This window comes from Oxyura jamaicensis, chromosome 18 (assembly GCF_011077185.1).
Source record: "Oxyura jamaicensis isolate SHBP4307 breed ruddy duck chromosome 18, BPBGC_Ojam_1.0, whole genome shotgun sequence".
NCBI classification, from domain to species: domain Eukaryota; kingdom Metazoa; phylum Chordata; class Aves; order Anseriformes; family Anatidae; genus Oxyura; species Oxyura jamaicensis.
In genome coordinates, this window is record NC_048910.1 from 12,207,464 (window position 1) to 12,229,306 (window position 21,843).

The following is a 21,843-nucleotide window of genomic DNA, read 5'->3' on the forward strand; positions in this document are numbered from 1 at the left end:
CTGCATGAATAGGTGAGATCCACCTCTCTAAACACACAGCTGCCAGGGCTGTCAAACTTCGTGCAGCAAGAACTGAAAGAAATGTGACACTGAGCTAACGCGCTAGGCTGTAACAGAGTCCTTGCACTACTGTGCATTAGCATGGTGAAAGGAAAAAGAACGTAAGAAAAAACTAAGGGGAAAGAGAAAGTCTCTTCTAATCTTCCTACTAGTTTAGGTGAACAGATTTATACTGACACAAGTGAGATACTCTCTGGGTGACACCTTGTCAGTAGTCTCTGCCATGTGCAGTGTTAGCACTCCTTTTCGAGTTGGCACACATCCACTGGCTGCATTTTGGGCCCCACGGTTCTGAGATGTAACAGCCAGGGTGTTGAGCAGCGCAAATACTGCGTTTTTCTCAAAAGAAAAATGGGAAAACTATCAAATTGACTTACTTGATGACCAAAACCTTTCAGTACTAAACTAAATAGAAATACAAGTCGATAGTCACGTAGCGATCCCTACAAAACCTAAGACACTGAACAGTGAAAATAGCTAGATATGTTGTACCCAGCACAGGATCTACTAGTACCAAGCCTGGGATGGCATCTCTCCATTTTTCCCTGCTAGCATATTGACACCACTGGCTAGCACAGCTTGCATACAGCTCACCCTTGGTTTTACCTGAATCCCCACAGAGCATCTGGCTGATGGTGAGGTTCTGCAGGGCAGCCATATCAGAGATCATGTCCTTAGATCTGCGGAGATCATCTATATGCACTGACTGCCACAGACCTAAAGACACAGGACAAAAAAAAAAATCATTGTGCATGCAGCGTGCTTTTCTCTAAGAGCTTCCCAAGAAGCTTCCTTTACCGGTAGACTGGGAATTCAGATTCAGAGTTTGCTTATTCTCACTGCTTGATGTAGAAAGGTAAAGCAGTGATTTGCTCTGAACATGATCATGCAGACAGCCCTGACAGGGCATGTATGCTACGGGGGCTTTGAGGCTCTTAGAGCCCTCCACACACAGCAGAAAGCTTGCTGCTGAAAGCAAACATAAGCACATGCTCAAGAGACTCCTGTAGGACAATAATGCAAATGCAGTTTGATTCATGTTTGTTTGCTGTTCCCCAGCTGACTAGAAAAACGATTCATCTGTCAATGGGCAAGGCAAAATGCTCTCACAGTGGGGACCAGGACTCCAAGGCCCTGCCCCCCCCTCATGGAATCCAGTCCCCATGGATAAGGGAAGCATTTCTGATAAGCCAGAGGCCACGCTGATTACAGATTTTAAGTGTTAAAAAGGGGTGAATTGGAGAAATCTTTGCTCTGATATGTTTGTCTGAATCCAGCTGAGAGTGAGGAGCCACATATAGCAAAACCCACCTCCGTGGAATCCTACGTAGGACGTTCCTCCTTCCACCCGAGGAAGCTTCATAATAAAGTAAACAAAGACAGAGGCTTCTCCTAAGTCCACCTTGTTGATTTCATTAACAACAGTGTATCTACAACAAAGAGGAAATACTGTTGACAGACCAAAGACAGACAAAAGTCAAGGCCACAGTTCCTTCCTCTGTCAGAGAGGGCACGCTCCTTCCCCTGTGCAGACACAAGTCACTCCATTCCTCTGCTAAATTACGCAGCCAACAGCAAGAACTCACACTTCACAGGGGACTGTCTGATGAATTCAGCCAGCCCAGTGCTAGTTTATTTTGAATTCAGTTATGAGTTGTTATTCGAAGTATAATTAATGCTCGCAGGTTCACTCTACTACAGCAGTAACAGAGGATTATACGTTCCTGATCCTGGAGTCCCCCAAAATGGCACTAATAATCAAATGGGGGTGAGGAGCCTCCAGGTAGAACAGCTAGCTGGGAATGACTTCACACTTGACTTACCTGGCTGAGGCGACGAGCTGGGCATTTTGAGAGCCATCTTCAAAGTCTGCCTGAATAATAAGGATTTTATTTCCTGATGTCGCCTCAAGGAAATCTCTAAAAAGTGAAAGGGGATTTAAAATAAGTCACTAAGTGTAACACCAAAACATAAGAGACTAGACGTTACTAATTCAGGTTGCCTTTGGCTGCTGCAACCAGAAAGAGAAATTAAAACATCCATCCTGTACGGGTGGCACAGCTTTAGAAACAAATCTCACACTTCAGTATGATGGAAGTAATACAGTTTTGCGTTGAGTCTCTCCACAGTTCAGTGCTGCACGGCCTCTCGCCTCCCGTTTCAGTGTTATTCCAAACGTCCTGCCAATGTATCTTCTGCCCAGGTGATGCTACTCAGACCAAGATAATGCAAGCCCCGACTTACCGGATCCCTTTTAGGAACGAGTATTCTGTGTCAAACTGCTGCAGGAACAGGATCCGAGGCCTCTGTGCTTTATCCTGCACCTCTCTCTCCAGACAAGCAGAGTCAGCACTAGTGAGAAGCCTTGAGAAGGTGGTGACCTGGGAGCGCAAGACACAGGTTTGTTCTCAGCTTAGGAAGGCAGCAGAGACTCAACTGCCTGTGCTCCAGACGCTGCTAACTTGCTGCAGAGCTGGACTGCACCCAAAAAGCCATTTATTTGACCTGCTAGTACGCAAAGGGACAACAGGCACTGTTACACCAAGCCAGGGCCATTGCTGGGTAGGTGCACGCAGTGTCTCGTGGTGCTGTCGGTGCGGGGCTGTGGAGCAGCAAAGAGGCAGCGCTCTCAGGGAGCAGCACGTCCAGCCCCAGGAAAAAGCGACTTGACTCCCTCCTTGAGGGGCAGAAGAGGGAGAAATTCTCCAGCCAACGTCAGCTGAAGTTCTTTAGCTCTGGCATAAGGCAAAAAGTAAACCAGAACAAGCCCAGTAAGAGCCCCTGGGATCTCTGGCTCCCTGCAGCTCAGCTGGGTTAAAGCCTCTCGTATTGTTATGACGAGAGGCAGACAAACAGACGTGTTCAAAGGCTCCCCATGATTATTCTGCAGCCAGCAGCCTGTTTTGCTGGCTGTGCACATGGAGGACTATACTACTTTCAAAGAACTACTTCTGAAATACAAAGACACTTAGCTGCTCAAATTCCTTCAGAGCTCCCACTTGTCAGGAAGCATCCTATGCCGCTTCACACACCAGATTCTTGGAGATGTAGCAACAGCTGCTGAGACACCCACCTCGTACATCTGGGCGCTGAGTAGCAAGACCGTTATCAAGTTTACTCACGTGGCCGCACTGCGGCACCAGCAATACCAACCAAAGGCCTCAGTGCAGGCTGAGGCTGTTCTGGGGACCCTGCAGGACGCTCACCTCTGTAAAGAGTGTTTGGCACTGAGACCCGCTGTGGACATGAGCTCGGAGGAAGTCTGCAAAAGACGTGTGCTGCTGTTGTTTGAAGTACGTATCTGCCAGAGAATTGGCCATGTACAAGTCCACGGAGTTGCAGAGACGGATCACGGAGTCCGGGGTGGCACAGTTGAGCAGCGCCAGCTGCGCCTCCTCCTTCACACGTGACAGGAGCTGACAGGGGGGACACGCTGCCTTCAGCCTTTCTGTTGTCTGCAGGACCACCGAGGCACAGGTATCTGAATGGTAGCCCACAAACACGTCAGAAGGGCTGTATTTCTGTTTGCTCATGAAGTGCTCTCCTGTGTTGACTGTGACAAAGTCATGCACCCACTTCTTCAGCTCTCTCACAACTCCTCTTTGATCCTTGTCCAGGACCGTACTGATATCCACGTAGTGCTTTTCCAGCCTGTTGATCAGTGGGATGGGGAAGTGCTTGTACACCACGTCTTTCTCCTCGATGACTATCAAGCGGAACTTGGGGTGCACTCGGCACTTCACCCGGTGGGTGCCCAGTCCCAAATCAACATATTTCTGGCCAGCAAGGTACACGTAGTATTGATTAAGGGCATCGTAGAGGCTTTCATAAAGGTTCTGCAAGTTGAGAAGCACTACCATTTGGCCAGTTTCCATGCAAACCTTCACACGGTTGATGTTCCTGCATATCTGGGTATACTCTTGGTCCTTCGGGAAACTGGAGCCAAAGATAATTTCTGGCTGTTGCCGGGCAGTAAAAAAGGCCTGCTGGAGGATCTGCAGTGCTGCATAATTCTCAGTCAGCACAAGCAGGTACCTGCAATCCCCATCCTCTCCACTGCTGTAAATGTTTTGTCGCACCAGCTCAATCCTACTGATGTCCCGAGCATTTATTTCTCCTTTTTCTGGTAGCTGCGAAGTGAATATTTCCAAGGCCTTGATATCATCTTTGCCACTGAAGTTACGAAGAACAACTTCAGCTATGTCTCGAGGTGTTGGCTCACTTTCAGAGTTCTTAGCCAAAGCAAAGAACATCTTTATGAGGCTGTAGTAGTCACGCAGACCAAAGAACTCCCTGTCCTGGACCTTGCAAATGTTTTCAAATGCATCTGCAAAGTGATGAAAATACTGTTCAACCTTCTGCAAAGCCCCTGGTGCCGAGCAACAAATCCCCTTTGCGCTTTCTATGAGCTCCTCTTTGCTGGGGTCACCACGTGAGACAAAAATGCCTCGATTCATTTTAGCAGGGTCCAAAGCCCAGTTGGAAATCCCAATGAAGCCAACCTTCTTGTGAGGAAGAGGGACATCATCTATGCAGCCATCTTCCAAAAGCGGATGTAAAGTCTTCAAAGGCATTTTGGGAGAATCTTCTGCCAGCCCAATCTCATCCAAAACCACCACAGAGGCATACTCATCCAGGTTCTTCCCATCCTGGAATCGAGCACAGTGCTTGAAAGTGCCTATGATTCCCTCTGGAGTGGAGAGAGGACTGCACTGAAAAGACACCAAGTGGATCTGCTTCAGGTCCTTGAACAGATCTGAATGAGCAGCCTGGCCCTGCATAGCATCAGCCACAATGGTTTTTGCGAGGGACTTGGAGCTCCCAGGCTTCCCAACAAGAAAAAGAGGGATTTTCAGCTCAATACAGATGACCATCATAAAGACATTTTCCTTTAAGGCCAAGTTTCTTGCTATGGTGTCTCGGAGGTACACACCACTCAGGAATAAGTCCTGCATCAGGGTGATTTCTTCCAAAATCTTTTTCTGAGTATCATAAGGCTTTGGAAGGACCTGGCTGATAGCATTCCTATATGCCTCCTTCCTTTCCAAGGACGCGTGATAGCAAACTCCAACTGCCAGCACTAAGGACCAGAAAACGATGTTTCTCTCAGTGCTCTTTGGAGCTCTCATTTCAGCAAGGTACTTCTCGAGCTCCTTCAGCAGTAATTTACTGTGCTTGTGAAACCACTTGAAAACTTCCATGCAGCGCTCCACATCCCGCAGGCTGACGAAGCTACATTCATCATCCCTCAGCCTCATGTGTCGCTGAGAAGCAAAAAGCACATCCGTGATTACCTCTGCTTCAGACTCGCTCATCGGGATGCATTCAGTAACTCTCTGTACGATCTGTTGTATGTACATTTTTTCAGTTAAGTCATCCAGCTGCCCAAAATCCCACACTAATGGGATCATGCTAGGTGGCAGTGCATGGACCCGGTACACAAGCTGTCTCAGTGGAATAGATCCAAGCTTATCCTTTGTCTCATCTGCTTTGACACGGTAGCCCAACCCAGCTAATTCCAAGCGCTGAATCATCTTTGGGGTGTGCTTACGGTAAGGGTTGCAGGCTGCTATGATCTGCAAGCCAGAGCAAGAGACCAAAGGCTTCCCTTCTACTGTGCGGTCACACAGAACTTCCTTGATGCTGCTCACAGCCTCTGTTGTGTTGGCTTCATCAAAAAAAAGGACCGTGTCCAACCCATGCTCTTTCTTATTGGCTACAGCAAGGGCTTCTGCTTCTTTAATCTTGGCATAAATCATCTCTGCAGTAGTACCTCCATGAACTTTTACAAGCTTCATGTTCTCCACCCCTATGTAGCTTCTGCGTAACTGGCACAGAAACTTGACAAGCCTTGTTTTCCCACAGCCTGTTTCTCCCATGATGACAACTGGGATGTTGCATCTGAATCGCATCTCAATAGCCAAGATTTTTAGCACGTTGTCTGTTGTGAGTTCATATGTCTCATCAGGGTCTGTTACCCAGGGGATTCCCAAAACCATGCAAAGCCTCTCTAGCTTCTCATGACGGGGCAAGTTATCAAATGGAACATCAAAGGGAACTCTTTGGAGTAACAAACCACTATACAACTGTGAAGTCATGACATTTCTCTTGATAATTTTGCCATTCAAAGGATTAATTGCATCAACGCCATTACTGCCATTGGGCTGAAAGTGGAAGCCAATGAAAGTCATGGACACGCGATCTTCATTGAAAAACAAATATGGATGAGGCTCTGACTCCCACTTCTTCCGAATGCGGAAAGGAAGAAGATCATCTTCTGCAACGTTCTCCAGGTTGGAGGATTGCCTTCCTGAACTTTCATCAGAAATGTGTAGGGAGGGTGTTGCAAAATCTCTTGCCATCAAAATCATGAAGGCAACAACAAAGCTCTTGAAACCTTGCAGCGTGTCCTGGACAAAGTCAGGGTTGCAAAACACAGAAGCCTCACAGTCTCTCAACTGAATGTTGAGAAACCACGCGAAGTTCCGGATTTCTGACCAGGACGGATCCATGATCCCACAGTGCAGGAGGAACTGTTGCAGGCATTCTGCATGGCTCCCTTCCACAGAGTGTGCTTCATAACAGAACGTGTCCAAATTGCACCCACTATCAAATCTTTTTAGATACTGGAAAGGTCTCTGGAAAGCCTCACTGTAAAATTCCTCCTCATCCATTCCTGGGTCTGAAACATCCCTGGACCGGTTCCCAAGTGTCTCCATTTCTAGCACCTCCTTGGGAGACTTGCATGTTATTTTAGGGAATACATCAAGGAAATTATACTTCTGGCTCAATGGTATCTGGAGTAGAAGAAGAAAAAAATGTCATCACAAATCTGTAACCTTAATCTTCACCTGTTTTAATCTGCTCTTGCACTAATCTTGCCTAAGATTACAGACCTAACCGAATAACAGCAGCTAGCCTATATAACCATGACATCTTTTCCTGTGTTCTTGATGATGCACTTGAAGTGTATCACAACAATTAAACCTTTTTCTTAGAGCCCCCTTCCTGTAATGTTAGTGCTTTGTTGCCCCCAACCCCTTCTCAGTGCTACCTCAAGGAAAAACAAAATTAAACCCAAGAAACTTGTTATTTATCCCTCTCACTTCTACATTCTGTTCTTATAAACAGTTTGCATGTCTGAAAATACTAAAACATCAGGAAGATTAGATTTTGCATTTTTATCTTTCCTATAAATGTTAGTGGGGCCAGACTTGGACTAACAGGCCTTCAAAAATGAATAACCCCCCAAAAAACCACAACAGGTATAGTTTACTGTTGGGTTTTAATGCCACTTTGTACAATACCAGACACACCACTTCGCAATGGAGATGCACAGTATACCCTGATACAAACAGGAAATCCCTATGCTATGTTTACTGTTATATCCTCTACGACTCATTTCCAACTATATACAAACATCTGTGCAAAGTGACTGAGAAATTCAAAAGAGATCACGTATTGCTGTGTACATACGCGTCTTGCTCTTTCCTTTGGCAGTGGTGACACCTCAAGGATTTCAATGATATACAAATGGCACTTCTGTCGTAGCCACATATTGCCATTAATGTCTGTCAGGTACTGCAAAACCAACAGCTTGAATAGAAATTCTGGAACTCCACTTTGTACCTATTATTAGAAAAAGACAAAGTCATTTCCTTTTTATTTAATCGTGATGATTTCACAGAATCACCCAACAATTGAGGCTGGAAGGGAAGTCTGGAGATCACCTTGTCCACCCCCACTGCTCAAAGCAGACTCAGCTAGAGCAGGTTGTCCAAGAAGATATTCAGTCAGGTTTTGAGTATCTCCAAAGACTGGAGATTCTATAACTTCTCTGGGCAACCTGTTCTATTGTTCAGCCACCTGGGCAGTGAAAAGAGTTCTTTAGGTTACATCCTTACACAATAATTAGAAAATATGTCCAATGAAATGGCTTACTAAGAAATAAAAGCTTTAAAGAAAACTTCTACACGGACCCACACAGGACTTCTAGTCGAGTCACCTGTGGAAAGGATGTACTTACTGAAGAGGTAATATCAAAATGGAATATCATGGGTTTTGTCTGTTGTTGCCTCTTCAGAAAAGGCAGAAGATATTTTAGCACTTTATCTTCATCCACTGCTGGTTCAATCAGTCTGATGGTTTTCAGAAGTTCTGTGCAGTCAGGCTGCTGTGCTTTCAGTCTCTCATGTAGCCGCCTCACATAGAGAGATTTCCCTGTTATCATAAAAGCACCAAAAGAGTTAAACCAGTAATACCAAATACATCACACTACAGCCATAATAGAAGGAAGCCAAATACTTAAGTGCCAGTCTTATTAGAACAGTAGCAAATTGCAGCCTGGAATCAAAGCCGTCGCTGTTGTTGGCTACTGAAGGCTGGCATTATTCACAGGGATTTGTTTCACTTGGACTACCTGAGAAAGGTTTTACTTTTCACTTTTCTATTATGTGACTGTTTCCAAAGACAAAATGGTTTAAAAAAAAAAAAAGTTTGCATTCAAAGAGAAAAGCACCCTCAAATTTCCTATCTTATTTTGTAGGAATTAATTTTGCCAGTGTTAAGGCAATGCCAACAGCTTGGGTTTGTTGTTTGCCAACTCCACATCTGCTGTTCCCCGGATTAATGCAGGGAGTGGAAAGATTATTTGATGCCCACTGGCTACAGCTGTGGTGCTCTGCATCCCATCACACCCTTTATGCCACAGGTAGCACAGGAACTGGCTATGACCATTCTTCAAATACTTCCCCATTATGGACATAGCTGGGTAAAGCACTGGATGTCTTCCAGTCTTTCAAAAGCCCCAGAGCCACTCTCATCACATTACAAACCTCTCAGCAGTATGAAAGTTTTCAGCAGTATGAAAGATTTGTAAAACAAACAAACAAACAAAGATAGGTTTATAGCTTTCCAGACTGAAACCATGGCCGAAGTCATCCACAGGTGATAGCCAAGACCTGGATTTATGAGGTTTAACAAAGGATCCAATTTGTTAACAAAACTATTTTGCGTTTTCTCTCTAATCCCTTGAAAATAATGTATCACACTTTCACTTTTGGGCCTGATCTTTTTCATCATAGGTGCTGTATGAAAGCCCAAGAAAAGCTGCTGTAAGGAAAAAGCAAGGTCTGATAATGCTCCTATACAACCACGAAGCACTTCTAGTGTACACAAAGTTTATACAAGACAGAGGCACACCTGGACAGCTGAAACCCTAACTGCAGCACCAATCACTAACAGGCGTCATCAGCGAAGGAGCACAGCAAGAACGCAGCTGACATGCAGCAACTCTTTCCCAATATTTTTTCAGTGATTTACAGCTCAGAAACTCCTATGCCAGAGATAGCGTTTTTGTGTAGTAGCCCTTGATGAATGTTTTTCTCATGACTATCTAGCATGTGTAAAGCTTTGTGTTCCAAAACATCATGCAAGTCCCACAAATTAACTAAGCATTGTTTGAAGAACCACGCTTTGTTTGCTTTTCTGCCTGCCAAGTAGTTTCACTTAATGCCCTCTAGCTTTTTGCATTAAGACACAGCCAGCAATCAATCACACCCTGTAAGAGAAAAGCAGACAGGCTTACAACTCCTGTGCCATCTCACACACGTTTTCCTGCAGGAATATTTTAACCTCAGGAGGTCAGATTCATCTTATCCAGCTATCTAGTTTATGTTAATGATGTAAGTCAGTAGAAAGAGGTGTCAGATTAGCAAAATAAACCATCCCTTGAGATGCCTGTCACCTCACTCCAGTCTGAAGTCTGAATCATTCTTTTTAACTACATACTCATGAATTAAGCAGAAGACCAGGCAAGACGAGTCCCACTCTGGTTTTCAATACTCAGCAGAGCCTGCTTTGCATGTGACATCTTACCTACACCAGCTCTTTTGGAGGATACAATCCCAACACACATGTTGTCCTTGAACACAGAAGCAGCTGAGTTTGAAGGCTGAGTGACTCTGTAGTGGTGCTGAAGGTATCCCTGGATTTCAGGTAGTGACCTCTGGGGGATCATGTGCACTTTGTACTGGCTGAAGACAGACGGGATGTAGCTGTGCTCCCTCTCGCAGTTGCACAGAATGATGAGGCGATAGCTGCTGTTGAACCGCTGCAGGTGCTGGAACAGCTCCTCTGCTCTGCAGCTGACATCGTAACTAAGCTCATCTGCATACAGCATGGTATAAATTTTCTCCACTCCACTGCAGTGAATGAGGCACCTTCTGAGGAAGAGCCCCACTTGCTCAGCAGTGGTCTGAGGAGTGCACAGAAGAACTTCATCAAAAGTGGGAAGGGGCTGGTTGGGGCTATTCATGTAAATAGCCAGCGCAGAAGTGAGCACCTCAGAGCGAGGACACGTGATGAGGTTGGGCTGACCGACATGCAGGAGGTCCTGGGGGAAATCTCTGGTGATGTGTTCTCTCTCCCAGCTGGCCAGGCTTTTCAGCCACCTACCAAGTGTATCGACATCCAGGCAGTTTGGAAGGAAGGAGCCCATGTTGCTCATGTAGCACTCCCAGATGCACTCCAGACGGGTGGTCAAGTCCCTCTCTCCATCCAGCAGCACAGGTAAGTCGGAAACAACCTTGCCTGAGCTGGGGGGTTCCTGGCTGCTGGAGGCTCTAAGGACATCCTCTGTGGTGCAGTTATGTTTTAGGAATGAAAGCATCATCAGGGCATTCTGGCTGGGCTCTCCCCGTCCCAGTTCTGTGCTCAAATAGACCAGCTGCTCAGCAGTGTAGTAGTTCAAGTAGAAGTGTTGTAATCGCTTTTCACACATGAAGCTTTTCCACCTCTCCAGGAAGCTCTCCATTGTTTTGCAGAGGCCTGGGAGCACAGCTGCCATCTCTCCTCGCCCTTCTAGCACTGGGATCAGTTCCAGAGAAAAGTCTATAAAAACACACGACTCGTTTTTTGGTGAGCAATTCACTTTGGCAAGCCAGGAGCGGAAGAGCATGTTCCCAGCTGAATAAAGGTCTATAAAGGCCTGTGCAAGTCTTTGGACGTTGGAAAAGGTCTGTGTGAGAACAGAGAAGGAAAAAAAAATAAATAAGCTGGTATTACCAAGACAAGTCCCAATCACAAAACCAGAGGGAATGCTTTCAGTCACAAAGGCTTTGGTCCCAGGCCAGGTGCATCAGGCCCTGTAGAGTAACAAAAGGCTCCCTGGGAGGGTTTAATAGCAGTATCCCAGAAAAGCCTGTAAGGAATCCCCAGGTTTCTACACAAGCAGAGCAACTGTGCCAGCCAGGAACGTTCCCCATGTGGACAGAGGATGAGGGTACCAGGCCACTACCCAGTCTCCAGCTTAGCTCCATTCTAACGGGGAACCAAAGAGGTAGGGATATCTGTCTTCTTACCGTCCATCCCCAGCAACTCAGCTGTAAACCAGTCTTAAAAGCTGATATTCAAGCAAAATGCAACCCCAGCATCAACACCAGTAAGCCGCTGGGTTTGAAATCTGACCTCAGAGAACTTTTCCACCTCCAGGCCTTGCTCTCCCTTTGCTGACATGAGCATCAGTTTGTTCTGCAGTTCATGAAGTTCTGCCAGAGAATATTTCCATGACGGCTTATTATCCTCAGAGCTCTCGGGGACGGTGAGATGCAGGACATTGTCTAAAGAAACCTGCCAGAGAGTAAGTCATCAGTGCTGATATGCAGTGAGGTTCCACTCCCAAGGGAGAGCTGTGCCTGGCAAGGAGAGCGCTTAAGAGACAGACTCCAAAAAGGGACTACACAAAGTTACAGCACACTTCTGACAGTTGCTGACATGCCAGCAGTGCTACCTGCAGGAGATTTGTCAGGAAACAGCAGTCTGACAGGAGAACAGTTCAAGTGGACAGAAAGCCAAGCAGCCTTACCTTTTGGCCATCGGACGGTGCTCTGAGAACGTACACCCCTCTGCTGTTGATGGTGGCTGCCAGTGACAGCGATGAGAGCTCCACAGACCCATGGCTCTCTTTCACCGTTTTCAGCCACTCTAGGTGTTGAGCTGAAGCACGCTGTGGAGAGAGAAGACATGGCACTGCCCTTATCTCTCTGACTTTGTGTTTCTTTCCAAAATTAGATTGGTGTTCAGGACAGTTTTGGCTGGCATTAGAGTTTCAGGATGGGGAAGGAAGAAAGGAATGATTACTGGCCACAGCCTGAGCCTTCAGCACAGCTGTTCTTAACCAACACCCTCGGCTGCAGAACAGAGCCTACTGTGCTTCAAAGCCTCTTGCTGTAGAAACATGTCCTGCTGCAAAGAATAAGATGGAGTTCCCAGTCATTTGTCTTCCATCTTCTGCATCATTTAAACTATTTAGAAGAGAAAAGCAACACCACGTCACATCTGAAAGCCTCATTAGTAAGTTGCTGATGTGAATTTTCATACCACAAAACCAAAACATTTCTATTCCAATAGCAAGAGCTACTGTGATGCCCCCACACAATTGGATTCTGCCCTGTGCAGTCAATCTTTCATCCAGTGTTGGAAGGCAGAAACAAGAGGATGCAGAGACGACCTGCTTCAGCAAAACTCACCAGTTTTTTGGGAAGACTCTCATCAGTGTCCAGGGCTCGCCACAGCTTTCTCAAGCACTGCATGAAGTCCTCAAACCCTGACTCTTGCCTCAGCTCATAGAGCAGGGAAGAGTAGCCATGTACAGCATCATGGAAACAAGCCACACGGTCCACATCCATGTCATTCTCCCCAGCAGAGATAGAAGCCAAGTCTACAAATACTTTCAGCTCATTTATATCTTAAATGAGATAAAAGCATGAATAAACAATGAATGAGGCAGAATTAATGCAATTCCACATCACCCACTTTTACAGAAGATACATTAAAAATGCCATTGAACGAGATCCCAGTGCAACTTCCATCTACCCATACCACCACCAACTTTCCTAAGGAATTCATCTACCTTAATGGCATCCTTGGACCTGGCTTTTCTCTGCATCGCCGTGAACAGCACAAGCTCACAGCCTGGATGGAAGCCATTCAAAGGGTGCGTGTCTGTGTGCATGTAAGAAAGCTGAGCTGACATGCACAGGACTGATCTTCCTGCTGCTATCCTGCTAAATGGATGGCCTCTGTTCTCTTAAAAGACCGACCTGAACTGACTAGCGGCAGCAGTTACAACCCTTCAGACCAAGTCCAGCTTCCAGGCAGGACAGCTACTGTGTGCAGCACAAGACTACAGTGGCACATTTAAAGGGGATACTTTATAGCGTGTTCCATGCTGAAACCCATAAGAAATGCTAGCAACTGTAATACCAGAAGCTGTGAACGCATAAAGCAGATAGGTCAGGAACATGTCATTCCTTCTGCCCCCACACCAATCGGCATCCCTTCTGGTACCATCTGCCTAATTCTCAGGTGAGCAGCACTCACCTTTCAGTGCTTCTCTGACCCAACAGACAAACTCCTTCTGCTTGGCCAGCTCCCCCAGGCACCCACGACGGTTCACAGTGATCCCCTCCAGCAGTTTCTTGGCATGCATAAGCTCAGGGCTGATGGAGTCCAGCTTTTGTGCCTTGTACGATTCAAGCTTTTCTGTCTACAAAGCAAGCAATACAAACATTCAGTCTGGAAATGAGGAATACAGCCTGTCTTGCAAGGGAAAGAAAAGCCCTGTGCGAAGCCACACCTCAAACACCAGAGGAATACACCTTCTCTCTTAAGAAAGATTACACGCAAGCACTTTGTTTGAACACTTAGTTTTATCTCAAATAAACATTTTGTGACAGAGGACGGCTCTTGACAGGCTGGGATAGACTTCCTAGAAGGTTCAGATCTACCAGGCTTTCCAGCCAACACCCTGACAGAACAGAGCTGAAGAAGAGGATACTTACTATGTCCAACAAGCTTTCCAGGATGCTGAAGTCACCAGAGAGGTTTAAATTCTCTTTGACATGGGCAATAATCTTTGCAGCATCTAAAGTTAGATGCATTTCATGATACTGCTGGATCTGCTGCAATCGCTGATCAACCCAGTCTCTCTCTTCTCCAGGTTTAAGTTCACATATGATCCTTAGCTCAGTTTTGATAATTTCAGAATGATTTCTGAATTCTTGAAAAACTGTATCAACTGCAGACAGAGTGAGACTTCCAGACCTGAGATCTTCATACAACCTTTCATAACTCATAAAACAAGGGGAGATTAGATGACTGAAAACGTTATCAAGGTCCAACACAGGAACAAACTCCTCCTCCTCCAAAACGTCCTCTTCTCTCATCTTCTTGGCAGCTTCCTCCCAAAAGTGCTGGAAGATCAGGCTATCTTTAAAGGAGTGCATTTTCTGGGCAAATTGTTTCAGCTCTTGGCTCAGACTGTAGTAAGTCTCTATAGGTCTTTTTCCCACATTCACAACTTCATTTAGTTTCTTTAAGCGAAAATCTTCTGAGTGTTGAAGCTCCACCTCACCTACATCCACTTTAAAATAGAGAGACAAGTCACATCAGAGGTCAAACGTCTAGTCTGTGGTCCAGTTTACTTCATCTAATCAGCTGTGTTGCACAATTTGACAAATGTAGTGTCATGTGCATCCCTACAAATACCATTTGATTCATGAGTACTCACTCATTGCCCCCAAACACTCCAGATTTCCCCCCACTCCCATCCTTACTATAGTTTAGAACAAAACCTGTTTATAAAGTCAGTAGTTTTCAAATAAAATTGCATTTGCTGGAGTTTCCATTTTAAAATTGCTCCCCCAAAACACTACCTTTCACAGATGCCTGCACCTTCCTGCACATATTCAGAAAGGTTCCTATTGCTTTTTTCTGTTTTCTGATGAATGTTACTTCTTCTCGACTCTTCTGCAGCACTTGTTCCAGTTCTCTCTGGAGTTGTTCTTTGTCCTCACGTGACAGCTGGCTGTGCTCTGAAAGAAAACCCATCTGTAGTCAGTCACAAGGCAGATAACTTCCCACCTCCTGCATCCATAGCTCAGGTTTGGATTAGCACAGTCACAAACAGCAAAATGCAGACAACGCAACTTTGAGCTGCAGGCTCCACACAAAGGCCATTGACAAGGACAGAACTGTTCACTGATGAGGCATCTAATTAGTATTACTAATCAGTGATGGAGGTTTAACAGAGTAAGCCATCAATCACTACAATGATTCCATAAGCCAACAAGGCTCTTACTTAGCTCCCAGATACAGATGAACTGTTTCTCATGCTGCAAAACCTCTTCCAGATGCTTCACAAGGATATTCCCTTCCTGGATGCCATCGGTGACACTCATGAACAAAGAATCTGCTGTGGCTATTACATTTTTTGCTTCATCTGTAAGTTGTCCTAGGAGCTTTGTGTTTCCTCCTGTTCAATAAACAAAGTGTGTAGAACCTAGATCAGTCTGGCTTCATGAGAACTAGGCAGAAGCAATAATTATTCAACATCATAAAACAGAGTCTTTCCATTTCCCACTTGAATCCCTACCCAAAAGCATCTGAACTTATCACACCGTCCTCCAATCCTTCACGTTTTTCTGAACAGAAACCACCAGCATCCCAGGACAGCAGTTCAGGCACCTTCCCATGGAGAGGCCATACCCAAAACTCATGGAGAAAACACAAGCCATTTCAACCCACTCACACAACAAACGCATTTTTATGTAGCAATGACCTGTTAGAACTTTGGAGAGTAAGAAGTTACGTTCTACAAATCCACGATCTGCAGGTTCAGTACAAATTCTGCAGAGGCTGCAGTGAGTGATTACGGGATGAATACTGGCTCCCTCTCCTTAGCCTTTCCCCTCCATCAGCAGGCTGAATACTCTGAGTTTTGTTCCATTCCTCACCTCAACAGCAGAAAAAAGTTTATGTATTCCTTTCCTGCTCAGCAAAGGAACGATTGCAAGTGGCAAGGCAGAGAATTTTTCATAGACTCCTGTGTGTATTAACACCACACAGAGGCATACATACAGACATACCATTAAATCTGAAGATATTCTTGATGCCAGGCCATGTAAGCATGTGGTGCAAAGTCTCATCAATATCATCCTTGGACTGCTCGCTCTTTCTCGGCCATGATTTCACAATAATAGTTGATATAAGCTGGCCAAATTGGTCCACGTTGCAGGAAGGTATCATATCAAGGAGATTGCTCTGAGTCTGCACAATACATACATGACAGAAGGGAAGAATGCATCAGTGGTTTGGATTACACTGGGTCAATCTCAGGAACAGCCGCTGACATCAAGAGTCACAATTCCAGCACTGAGGCATGTTCCAAAATCACTATACGACGTGACACAAAAGCCACAATGTGATAAGCATTACAAGTATTTTTCATGGACCCCGTCTAAACGGATCTCGATTTCTTGTCAATACTTTTTTGTTAATTTAACAAACTAAAAAAATCCACAGCAATTCAAGTAATCAGAGGCTGAAGGCGCAACTCTCCTTCCACAGCAATGTACATCCCTATACAGGATTTCTGTGCAAAATGAAATTAGACTTTTCCTTTCCCACTTTGAAGGAAAATACAATACCTGGCAAGCTGCAGTTACGGCCTCTATGGCACAATTTTCGAAACACCAACCAATGGAACTGTTAAGACTTTGAATTTGGTGATACTGACAGCAGTAAGCTAAGATTTGTTTAACTGGAGGCTCCTACAGGGTAAAAGAGAAGAGATTTCTTATCAGCCTAAAATTTCCAAAATGTTTTCTGAAAGCATGCAAGAGCGCTGCTATTAAGACAATAAAAGTACTAAGCCAAAAATTTAAGTCCCTTAGTGGAGCCAAGCATTGTCCCTGCACCACTTACCAAGAACTGGAAGAATAATGAAGCACAAATAAGTGCTGGAAAAATTTTGGAGTGTTTCCCTCTAAAATGTACGATCACTAAATAAGTATCTCTCCTATCCAAGTTGCCACCAGGAATTACATTTTTTTTTTCCTGACTACACTAGGAAAACCAACAGCTTAAAGAATTTTGCAGCTGATGTAGAAAGCAGATGAGGAGATAAATAGGCTGATGTTGGAAGGGGCCTACACAGTGTGTGTTTGGGAGCCCAGACAACAACTTCTACACAATGAATGAGAAGAGACATGCACAAACTCTGCTTCTGCAAGTCCCTGGGTGCTTACTTTGCACCCACCATTCCTTAAAGCTAAAGAGGTGGTAATTGCTCAAAGGATGCAATTTCCTTTAAAGCACCAGGATGTCAGTCACTGCTAGAAACAGAGAAGCACTGAAGCCAGGCTAACAGGCGACTGGAGTCTGACACCAAGAATACAGCACAGCTAGAATTTCATGTCTAATTTCGAGCCTCCGTAACATGGTTTATAACAGCAGTGGCAATTTTTATAACCACAGTGTTTTCACGTGCCCATTCAGGCTCAAGATATTATTCTAAAGGCATAGCAGAAGACTGTTCATTCCCTCTGATCTTGGCCCACAGGCATGCACCGACTTCCCACAGCTCCCCTTACCGCCTGAATTCTTCTTTCCAAATCTGCAAGTAAAGTCGTCTTCCACCTCTCAGTGAACTGTTCATCTGGAAAGCTGATACTCACAAATTCATTCCAGGCCTGCAGGTGAGAAGCGAAAAAAACAAACAAACAAAAAAAAACACCTACGTGTCAAGATTTAAAACCAAAATAAGGAAGAACACTGTTGTATTGAGGACAGACCCCATGCTCCTCAAATAATCTGCAGTCCTTTCAAATGTTTCCATCCAAAAGAGAATGAGCACTCCAGAGCAGCAAAATACGTTTTTTAAACAGCTCCAACATGTCCCTGTTACTACAGGAGATGTGCATAAACCACTTCCACCTCGATGCTGGGAACTGCCCAAGGGAGGTTGTGGAGCACCAGACTGAGGCAGGCTGTAAGGAGCTGCTCTGTGCTTGTGTGCTGAAGGCCTGACGGGCAGCTTGTAACACATACAGGGTGAGCATGACAGCATCCTCAGCTAAACACCTAGAACGCAGCTCATCATCCCAGAGCTGCCTTTTAAAGCAGCAAAGAACCATCGGAAATAAGATGAGATGCAAAGCACCAATTGTAGCCGTTTGCTTTTCAGTCCAAGTGTTTAAAACAATAGAGCATCTCAGGTCATGGTCTGCTCCGCCTCTCCCCACCTGACTCCTTATCCAGCCACAGCAGCTACGGTCTCCAGCAATGAACCATTAGACTCAGACTATATACGGTTAAGGTACAGTAAAACACATTTTAATTCTGATTATTAGATGACGACAAACCTCAGGTTCCTTAGAAAAAGAGAATGCCACAGGCTCTTTCAATTCTGACAGTAACTTCTGGCGTAAAGCATTTCTGAACCAGGCTCGAGTATGTCTTAGAGCTTCGTTGAATACTTCTACCACTGAAGCTTCCTGTATGGTTTCATCTCTCACAACCTGATGCACACAGGTGGAAAAATAAAGATCAGTTCAAGCAGGAGAGCAGCATACAACTGATTTAAAGTAAGTATTTCTAAAAGACGAGGCCTAAATGCATCAGACACCCAAATGTGCTGGGCACAAACCAGCCCGGCACAGAGCCCCATCAGTATCTGAATAAAAGGGCAAAGAGGCTGGAGAAATGCAAAGCTTACAAACAGCCTTTGCTTAAGAATTTTTCTTTCCAGGAAACAAAGACAAAATATAATGGAAAAAACAGACAAAATAGAGCCCATGACAGTAAAAGTAAGCATTTGACCTTGCTTTCAACAATAAGATTCAAAATCATTAACTGATTTCAAAAGCTTTTGGACATACCACAAAAGTTTTTGGCTAATTCAGAATGTTGTCATATTTCTAGATACCCCACTCACATCAACCCATGAATAGTTGCTCAGTACTCACTGCTGTGGGCTGAAGTCTGGCAACCTTTGAAATCATCATGGCCGTAGTGGCAGGAATATTGAACTCTAACACCATCTTTGTGTGCTTGCAGACACTCTCGTGTAGCTTGAGGCAGAGGGTCAAGCAGGACTGCCAAGAGCAAGCTTCCAGAGCTCTGAAGAACAGCAACAGAGAGAATTTATTTTTTGTTCAAATAATAATAATAAAAAAACAGAGCGATTTTAATACAGTGTGGCAACCAACCACTGTTCTCCCAGATGGATTTTTTAAAAATGTTTCTATCTGACAGAGGTACAGAAATACAGGATCCTTTTATTCATACAAATTTCAACACACATTCAAGCTACAAGCATAACCCCACGTAACAGGCGTGATATAAATAAAAATAAAAAGGAGACGGCTCTCACAACAGTGTACTTCAGTTACCTTGCCTGTTTGTCCTCCAAGGTACACAGCAGTGCCATAACAAGACTCTCAATTACCTAAGAATGGAAAATAAAATATTATGTGGAATGAATTTTGTGTACTGGTTTCTCATTAATTGAAAAAGATACTGTGAAAGAGGGAATTCAGTGCTCTTCCATGCATTCTTCAAAGCTTTTATATAAATAATATAAAATTGCAAAAATGCTTTACTGGATGTTAGAGTCAACATATAGGATGCCATTATTTGTCCAAACAACAGCCACGCTTCTTATAATTTAGGGTTTTAAAATTGATTATTTCTATTACTTGAAACGCGCAATTCCTATGGCTTCACACAAATACAGATGTTTTCACAACAAGCACAAAAATATCTCAAACCAGCAGCACCTTGCCCAAACCCTCAAGAACTGTGCAAAAAAAAAAAGTTTCAGGCAGCCATCTGAGAATTAAAATATTTGCTACAAGCAACAAAGAGCAAACCCAGATAAGCAGGCCCTTCTCTCATCTATTCCAGTAAAACGTTTTGCTACAGACACACCCTCCCCGTTAGGAGTCTCTTACTTCAGAGCAACTATTTTTGCTTTTAGCTAAGTTAAGCTTTTTGTGCTCTAACTTGTTACCAGTCACATTTCCTTCAGTGACAGCCAGTTCTGCTAAGACACACTAGAGCCCAATTCCAGCCTTTTCCCTTAGCTGGGTAAAGCTGCCAGAAGACAAACCTTGCTGTTTGAAGGGCCAGTGTTCTCTAATCTGTAAGAAACACCTTGGAGAGAAACTAACAAATCACAGGAGAAATCTTCTATGAATTCAGCCAGGCATTCCATGGGCAGCACAGAGATCCAGGACTTGACCAGAGTCCTGTCAAATTCCATCAAGTATTTCTTTTCTTTCATTAGTCGCAGTATGTCCATCCTGAATGGAAGGCAAAACCGAATTTTCAAGTTAAAGGTACAAAAGGGCTTACTGAGCCCAGAGAAAGGCTCTTAGCCTGACTTGAGTACTTCTCTCATTTACAGCTGAAGATGGGTAGAAGACTCCGACACACAGTAATCGCAGAAGCAGTATCAAACTACAGAGCAGAAATGTTCAAGGAAAGTAAATTCCAAGTCCTGCTCATATTCTGTACCATACGTATTATAAACTGCTTTAACTCACAGCAGGCATAACCAATCAGGCAAGCGGTTCCACAGCTTGCAGAATTAAGAATCGTGTCTGAAAAGTAATATGCTGCACAGCTTCACTGAACACCATAATCCGTGAGCAACCAACACAGTCTGTGTTCAAATACCCCAACTACGCACCATCAACACGTTACATTTGGTGTTTTTTGGTTAGTTGTTTTTTTGTGTGTGTGTTTTGTTTGTTTGTTTGTTTTTTTAAAAAAAGAAAAATAAGAGATGAAATGAGGCAACCACCACCACTTACAACGTCAAGGCACTTGACATAACCAGTGATTCTGGAAAACTTACCTATGATGCTTCCTTGTTTCAACAAATGGAATTCCTTCCAGCCCTGCCCAGTTATCTTCTTCTATTGGGAAGTAGTCAAGCTGGGGATGAGCAGTAAGTAAATGCAGAACAGGAAGAATCCACACCCAGTGGTCTACTTCTTCATCAATGCATCTCTGATACAGGTTTATCAGTTGAGGCCTCAAACTAGAAAAATACCAAAACAAACAAAATAGTAAAAGAATAGCTCCTAACAAGGCTGAAGAATGCCCTTGCGTGATGAGGAAAAAAAAAAAAAAAAGAGCTACACCTCTATCTTGCTATGTACCCTCACATTCTTGTAATTATTTTAGTTCCATCTTATCTTCCTTGAAGAGTATATTCAGCAGACGTTTAAGACTCAAAGCTGTACTCTTACCTGATTCTCCCTGCTAAAAACCCTACTAATCAAGTGCTAAGAAGTGCCAATAGCTTCAGCTTTCACATGAGCCCCCCCCCAAGTTGAGTCAGGGAATGTGTGAAGCAAATATACAGAGCTATAAATATATACAGGCCCTACTTTGAGCAGGAAGTTGATCAGGCCTCTGTGGAAATCCCTTCAAACCTGAATTTTTCTGTAATTCTCAGAAACTGGAAAGCTGGATCTCCTACTGCTTTTTCACAGCATGCTGTGCTTGCTACCTACCACACTGCAGTAAAAAACCCCCAGTTAGTTACTGGACCAGCAGCATACATACCTTCCAAGTTTTACAAAAGCCACTTTGATCTGATGAATTTCATCCTGTATGGTTTTTTCTGACTTCTTCTCCAAGCACAAGAGGCTACACAGGGCAGCCAGATCCTCTTTCGTTGTTGGTAGATTGAACATGTCAACTACTCTGAGAAGGGTGAGCCCTAGAGCTAGTTTACTTTTTATTGCTATACCCTTCTGCGAGGCTTCTGCACCTTCCGGAAGAAGGAAAGGACGAGCTATTTCCCTGATATATTGTAGCAGCAAATCATTCACCTAAGACAAAGAAGGGAAGAAGCAAAGCAACCACAGCATTAGTTCCCCAATTAGTCTTTATCTCTTGAAGCTATCATCTTCTGTCACAGCTAGGACA

At 44.4% G+C, this 21,843-nt stretch overlaps 1 protein-coding gene across 2 annotated transcripts in view; it reads right to left on the reverse strand.

Annotated features, from left to right (window-relative positions):
- The window catches only part of RNF213 (ring finger protein 213), a 50,109-nt gene that overhangs the window by 21,086 nt on the left and 7,180 nt on the right, over window positions 1-21,843 (reverse strand). For both annotated transcript variants that reach the window (XM_035342320.1, XM_035342321.1), the window contains exons 9-32: window positions 21,478-21,746; window positions 20,762-20,947; window positions 20,012-20,204; window positions 19,293-19,348; window positions 18,867-19,020; window positions 18,264-18,419; window positions 17,493-17,591; window positions 16,548-16,670; window positions 15,987-16,167; window positions 15,200-15,373; window positions 14,775-14,933; window positions 13,902-14,482; window positions 13,441-13,606; window positions 12,588-12,805; window positions 11,924-12,064; window positions 11,527-11,688; window positions 9,937-11,077; window positions 8,087-8,280; window positions 7,537-7,689; window positions 3,267-6,857; window positions 2,305-2,441; window positions 1,884-1,979; window positions 1,372-1,490; window positions 667-777 (exon numbers count right to left, since the gene is read on the reverse strand). In XM_035342320.1, coding sequence (XP_035198211.1) covers window positions 667-777; window positions 1,372-1,490; window positions 1,884-1,979; window positions 2,305-2,441; window positions 3,267-6,857; window positions 7,537-7,689; window positions 8,087-8,280; window positions 9,937-11,077; window positions 11,527-11,688; window positions 11,924-12,064; window positions 12,588-12,805; window positions 13,441-13,606; window positions 13,902-14,482; window positions 14,775-14,933; window positions 15,200-15,373; window positions 15,987-16,167; window positions 16,548-16,670; window positions 17,493-17,591; window positions 18,264-18,419; window positions 18,867-19,020; window positions 19,293-19,348; window positions 20,012-20,204; window positions 20,762-20,947; window positions 21,478-21,746 — 8,560 coding nt within the window. The remainder of the gene's footprint in view (window positions 1-666; window positions 778-1,371; window positions 1,491-1,883; window positions 1,980-2,304; window positions 2,442-3,266; window positions 6,858-7,536; window positions 7,690-8,086; window positions 8,281-9,936; window positions 11,078-11,526; window positions 11,689-11,923; window positions 12,065-12,587; window positions 12,806-13,440; window positions 13,607-13,901; window positions 14,483-14,774; window positions 14,934-15,199; window positions 15,374-15,986; window positions 16,168-16,547; window positions 16,671-17,492; window positions 17,592-18,263; window positions 18,420-18,866; window positions 19,021-19,292; window positions 19,349-20,011; window positions 20,205-20,761; window positions 20,948-21,477; window positions 21,747-21,843) is intronic.